The sequence below is a fragment of the Miniopterus natalensis genome, chromosome 10 (genome assembly GCF_054644295.1).
Source record: "Miniopterus natalensis isolate mMinNat1 chromosome 10, mMinNat1.hap1, whole genome shotgun sequence".
NCBI lineage: Eukaryota > Metazoa > Chordata > Mammalia > Chiroptera > Miniopteridae > Miniopterus > Miniopterus natalensis.
Window position 1 is genome coordinate 25,487,332 of NC_142090.1, and position 6,796 is coordinate 25,494,127.

Genomic DNA, 6,796 nt, shown 5'->3' on the forward strand with positions numbered 1-6,796 from the left:
ACAAACAAACACCTGAAGGAAGTGAGAGAGAAAAAGCCCTGTGAATATCTAGGGGGAAAGCAGTCCTGGCAAAGTGAACAGCAAGTGCATTTCCGGCATTTCTGTAGAACACTAAGGAGGACAGAGTAGCTGGAGATGAAAGAAAGGGAGAGTTGTAGGAGGTAAGATCAGAAAGATAACAGGTGGGTGTGAGATGGAAAGCCAAGTGGAAGTTTGTAAGGCAAGCAATGACATCATTTGACATATATTGTATATGATAATTTTGGCTACTGTATTGAGCATAAGCTGCAAAGGTCAAAAGACAGAAAACTAGTTAGGAGACCACTGCAGTAATTCTGGTTAAGACATGATGGTGTCTTTGATTAGAGTGGTAACTGTAAAATGGAAGAAATGGTTGGACTTTGGTTATATTTTGAAGGTGGAGCCAGCAAGATTTGCTGTTGAATCAGATGGAGAATGTGAAAGAATGAAAGGAGTCAAAAATAACTCTAGGGTTTCTGGCCTAAACAACTGAAAGAAAGGACTTGGCATTTATGGAAAGAGAAGAGCAGATCTGAAGAGGAAAAACAGGAGTGAAGTTTCGGTATGTTTGAGATGCCTGATCAGTGATGTGATGGAGCCAGTGGCTCTCACAAGCCAACTGTTATATTCTCAGGACCCATTAGGGCCAGTTGACATCACATTGGTAGCTTGAAATCAGGGCTTCTCCTCTCCTCAGGCCACCTCCATCTTTCCAAGTACCTGTTATTGAACATTTAGGAGCATACCACAGCCTATTAAATATCCAATTCAAAGTGTAGGCATTTATATATGAGTCTAGGGTTCAGGGGAGAGATCTAGCTAGAGATAAAAAGTTGGAAGGATTGGAATATAAATATTTAAAGCCAATCTCTCTTCACCATGCAAATGACAGAGAGAGACAGAGAAAAAGACACAGACACAATATGAATGAATGAATGAATGAATGAATGAATGAATGAGAATATCACTTCAAGGTTTGAGCCCTCAAATTTTTACCAGTCAGCAGGATGAGGAGAAATCAGCAAGAGTCTGAAAAGTGTCCACAGAAGTAAGAGAAATGCCAGGTAAACCAAATATCCTGCAAGACAGGAAAATATTTCAAATACTGCTGATAGGGCTAGTAAGATTCTTGTCTGAGATACCTGCCAGGTAAGACTGAGAACTGACCACCGAATGAAGTCATACTGAGGTTATCCATGACCTTGGAAAGTAATTCAATGAAGTGGTATAGAATAAAAAATAAATTGGGAAACTCTGTTCTTGTAAAGAAGAGGTAAAACATCAGCAAGATGACACAAATCTTTCTAGCCATAGTTTCCTGTTACCCAATTATGATGAAAGATGACATCTTTCATGCCCTATAACTTAAAAACTCCCCAAAAGATGTTAAGGTAGGCACACATAGTACAATATTTTCTGTTAATAATGACAAACACATAATTTCTTTGTTTCTTAACATATAAAATTAAATTTGTTTTGCAGTAAGTGGTGTTGGTGGGATTTTTGAAGTTACTCTGCAATTGAAAAAATTCCTAGAAGGTCCCCACTAAAGAGTTGTTTTGCTGTTTCAGTCTCAGTCTTAATAGCCACTGTTCTGGGAAGTCACCTCTACTCTTTTCCTATCACTACATTAGTAATATGACAAATCTTAGGTAGCTGGAGACAATATGCTCTATAGAAAAGAGGGGGGAAAGATTGGGAAACGTGGAGTAACCAGTGGAGATTAAGGCAATGGGAGGAGAGGAGAGAATCAGAGAGGACACAACTGTCTTCAAATAGCCAGGTAAGCATTTTTAAAAGTAAGAAGAGGAGCCCGGCGGGGCGCGGCTCAGCTGTTGAGCGTCGACCTGGGATCCAGGCCATCGGGTGTTGGATTCCCTCAGGGCACATGCCCCGGTTGGGGGCTCGATCAGTGACTCTCATCATTGATGTTTCTGTCTCTCTCTCCCTCTCCTTTCCTCTCTCTGAAATCAATAAAGATATATTTTTAAAACAGAAAAAATTTTAAAAAATAAATAAAAGTAAAAATAAAAATAAGAAGAGGGAAGTTGGGAATGTGACCCTCTTCCAGGGCTACCAGCCCTTTCCGCCAGGGAGTGCGGGGGTCGCTGCCCCGTGGGCACCCCAACAAGCCGCGCTTCTGCTTAGAGGACCAGGGGTCTGGCGGCCCCAGCTTCCCACCCACGCAGCCTCTCGTCACTCTGCTCACCTGTATTCTCTGTCACGAATGTTCACATCATGCTTCTTGAGCTGCAGGTACTCCTTCACCTTTTCCAAATCCCCAACTGCAGCAGCTCTGTGAAGTTTCTTTAAATCCTGATCTCGAAGGTTGTAGCCCGGCTGCTGCGAGGAGGGGCTGCGGGGCTCCTCGCTCCTTCTCCACAAGGTGAAGAGCTTCCTCATGGGGCCGCCGAGACAGGCCGTGGGTCCACGAGGACGCCCCCGGCTCCTAACGGCCGGCCTGCCCTCCGCTGCCCCGAGCGAGGCTCGGGCGCGCGGGTCCCTCTGCTCAGGCTTTGGCCCCAGGACCGCAGGCCGAGCGGCCAGAGACCGGAAGTGGGCCAATGACCCGCAAAGGGCTGGGCAGGCGCCTCACAATGCTCGGGGCCTGCAGCAGCGGGGTGGGGCGCAGGCTCAGGGTGCCCATGTCCAGATCCCCACTTAAGATCTTAAACTGAATGCCACACTCGGTCTTCCTATTGGATCGGGAGCCTTTGGGTGGAAACCCAGCAACTCTCAGGAATAGGCCCTTCTCCATCAGGGACAGACCTAAGGGCTTCAACTCCTGCACACGGATTCGCCTTCCTTGTCGTGGGGACGGATCTTCTCCTGTGATCTTGCCCTCTAGCCTCTAGCCAGCATCATTCACACCATAAAAATGCTCTCTTACAATTACTGAGATCCAGTCATAATCTGTTTCAAACATACTTTTGAAAACCACCTCTCATATTCCAGCTCACTTTCATCACAGAACTCATTGCATCTAAAGCCAGCTCATTAAATCTGCCACCTTTCACTGACCTTGGCCACTCCACTCTGACTTCACTTACCTACTTAACTAGATTAAATTCCATGGTTAATCATTATCATCATTCCCACGCATAAACTTTCAATATGTTTACCCCCCTTCTTTTTCTTATTTGTCTGCCTAAACAACAGTCCTCCTTAAAACTCCCATCTAAACTTGTCTGCCCTGAGCCACGGAATGTGACTAAAGGAAAAAGGAAGGCCATGCTGTCTTGTCTCACTTGTCTCAATCGGCCTGAAGTGGATTAGTATGCTTTCCAGCAATTCTTAGATATTTTATATCTTCCCTTACCATTTTGTTTATCTTCTCTTTTCAAACTCATTCTTGACTGATGAACTGGTTTCCTAATCCACTGAGAAAAGAGAATTAATCAGAAGAGAAATTCTACAGGTTCCCAGGACTCAGCTACCTACACCTTGCCAAAAAATATTTTACCTTTTCTCATGTTCATATCGATGATATATCCATGTTTCTAGAAAAGGCCAGCACTTTTCTTTTAAATTTATCTTTATTGTTGAAATTATTACAAATCTCTCCTTTTCACCCCCAATTGATCCCCTCCATCTGGCATCCACCCCCACCCACCCCAGGCCTCTTCCACACTATTGTCTGTGTCAAGGGGTTATGCATATATGTATATAAGCTCTTTTCTTTTGTGTACCACAACCCATCCTCTATAGCTTATCCATGAACATTGCTTCAGCATTCCCCTCTCCTCTGCTTTCTCATGTGTCTTTAAAGTTTCCCTTTCTGGCTTAATATCCAAATTTTATAAAGAACTTGTAAAATTCAAAACCAAGTAAACAAACAATCTAATTAAGAAACGGGCAAAGGACCTGAATAGACACTTTGCCAAGGAAGACATACAGATAACCAATAGACATATGAAAGGATGCTCAACATCACTAATCATCAGTGAAATGCAAATTAAAACTACAATGAAATACCAACTCACATCTGTCAAAATGGCACTCATCAATAAATCAACAAACAGCAAGTGTTGGCAAGGATATGGAGAAAAGGGAACTCTGGTGCACTTTGGTGGGGAAGCAGTTTGGTTCAGCCACTGTGGAAAGCAGTATGGAGTTATCTCAAAAAATTAAAAATGGAGCTGCCTTATAAACCAACAATTCCACTTCTGGGAATATATCAAAGAAACCCAAAACACTAATTCGAAAGAATATATGCACCCCTGTGTTCATTGCAAAGTTATTTACAATGAGCAAGATTTGGAAGCAGCCCAGTTGCGCATCAGCAGATGAGTGGATAAAAAGCTTTGGACATTTACACAATGGTATACTACTCAGCTGTAAAAAAGAAGGAAATCCAACCTTTTGCAACAGCCAAGATAGGTCTGGAGAGTATTATGCTAAGTGGAATAGGCCAATCAGAGAAAGATAAGTACCATATGATTACACTTATTGCGGAATCTAATGAACAAAATAAACTAACAAAGTGGAGACAGACCAGTGGATACAGAAAACAGAATGACAGCTGTCAGAGGGGAGGGGGTTGGGGGCTGGATGAGAAAGGTGAAGGGATTCAGCAAAGAAAAAATAGCAATACTCAAGGACATAGAAAACAGTGTGGTGGGTTCAGGGGAGGCAGAAGAGGGTAAAGGCAAGGAATAAATGGTGATGGAAGGAGACTTGATTTGGGGTGGTGAACACACAATACAATATACAGATGATGTATTGTAGAACTGTATACCTGAAACCTATATAATTTTATTAACCAATATCACCCAATAAATTCAATTAAGAAAAGAAGAGGAAAAATTAATTTCCCTCTCTGTTAACTGATTCTTATTAGCATAAATACATATTAGTATTGTCCATCTTAAAAACAAACAACAAAATTGACACCTTCCTGGAAACCTTTGCATCATTTCTCTCCTTTATAGCAAAACTCCTTGCAATTGTCTATAATCTTATAATTTTATAATCTTTCTCTACAATTTCTCTTCCTCTGTTTTCAAAGCAATACCCATTATTACTCTTTTGTTTCCATCTCTCTTAATCAATTCTGCTTTAAGTACAATTGATCATGATCGCCATCATGTGAAATCCAATTGTCATTTCTCAGTTTTCATATTAATTCAGTAGCATTTGATGCAGGTTTCAAGGATCATTGCTTGTTCCTTGAAACACTTCCTTCATTTAGATTCTAATACATCACACTCTTTTAGTTTGATTCCTTCTTTTCTAACCATTTCTTTTCAATCTAGTTTGCTGATTCCTTTTTATTGCCAATATTGGAGAGGCCCAGAATCTGTCCATCAATAGCTTCATTTTTTCCTAAAATCCTCAGAGTCATCTTCGAATCTTACCTTTTATACCTACATTTAAACAGCCAGTAAATCCTGTCAACTCTAACTACAAAATATATCCAGAATCCATTTGATTTCTTCTCTTACTCTATATTCCCTTCTGTGTGATTGCATTCAGTCCCAAGGCTTTCAATGCCATCTATATGCTATCAACTCCAAAACTGGGAGTTTCAGTCTGGTCCGCTCTCCTGAACTCCAGTCTGGTATATCCAGTTACCTAGAGACTCTATAGGCATCTTGCAGTTAGCATGTCTAAAGTTATCTCCTGACATTCCACTGTCGCTGTTTTTCTTACTTAGAGAAGAGGTAACTCCATCCTTCATGTTGCTCAGGTCAAAAAGCTTTGTGTCATCCTTGACTTCCTTCTTTCTCAAAGTCCAAATCTAATCAGTTAGCAAAATCTGAGTGCACTACTTCCAAAATACGTTCAGAATATATTTTGACCACTGCTATCCCTGTAGTCCAGGTCAACATCATCTCTCTCATTTGCATTGTTTTATTTTAATATTTTATACTAGAATCTTGACTGGTCTTTATGATTCTTCCCTTATACACCACTTTTGCTCTAGTCTTTTATGAACCCAGCAGCCTGAATGATTCAGTTGACATGCCTTCAGATGATGTCACTCGTCTTGCTGTAAATTTGCCAAGGATTTCCTAAATTCCTCATAGGAAAAACTAAATTTCTTATAATGCCCACAAGATATAATCTATGACCCTACTTCTCCAGATGCCCCACCCTTTATTCCTGTGACTTCAACACCTTCTGCTTACTTAAGCTCACCCTGCTCCAGTCACAGTGGTTTCTTTGTTGTTCCCAACACACTAAGCCTGTTCCTGTCTCATAGCCTCTGACCTTGTTGCTCCCCTTTCCTGGAGTGCTCTTCCTGCCACCATGATATAAGCTCTGAGAAGGCAGGTGATTTTGAATGTTTTGTTCCAGGATTTAGTATATTAAGTGATCAGTAAATAGTTATCAAATTAATGGATAACTATGTGAATAATAACCTCTGCTTCTATCTACCTTTTGAATCTTAAGTGAAATTTTGAACACAGAATTTTCCTTTAACTCCATGGAGTAGGAGTAAAAAGCAGGCTGTAATGTTTAATAAGAAACTTGGGGGTGGCAGATGGGAATGAGAATACAGAACTTAATGTGAAACTGGCTCACCCAAGGTAACTGTTTTCCAAAACCACAGAGCCCAGTCCAACTCCATAGGAACCTTTAGTAGGCAGCTTTCTGGCCATGAGAAGATTACTGTGTGACACCATCGACCCTTATTCTACCCTCAGGAATTTCCAAAAAATAGTACATAACACTCAAGGCATACAAAAAATAATCCACTGGGTGAGGAAAGAAAGTAGCAGAACCTCTTTGCACCTATTATTATATCTTCCTTTGAAAATGTGTATGTCTT

The 6,796-nt window shown here is 41.2% G+C and overlaps 1 protein-coding gene across 1 annotated transcript in view; it reads right to left on the minus strand.

Moving 5' to 3' along the window:
* ANKRD7 (ankyrin repeat domain 7) overlaps positions 1-2,424 on the minus strand; it is a 35,200-nt gene extending 32,776 nt beyond the window's left edge. Inside the window, 1 exon segment of the mRNA XM_016196927.2 lies at positions 2,231-2,424. Within this exon segment, the coding sequence (XP_016052413.2) occupies positions 2,231-2,424 (194 nt within the window).
* Positions 2,425-6,796: the final 4,372 nt, after the last annotated feature.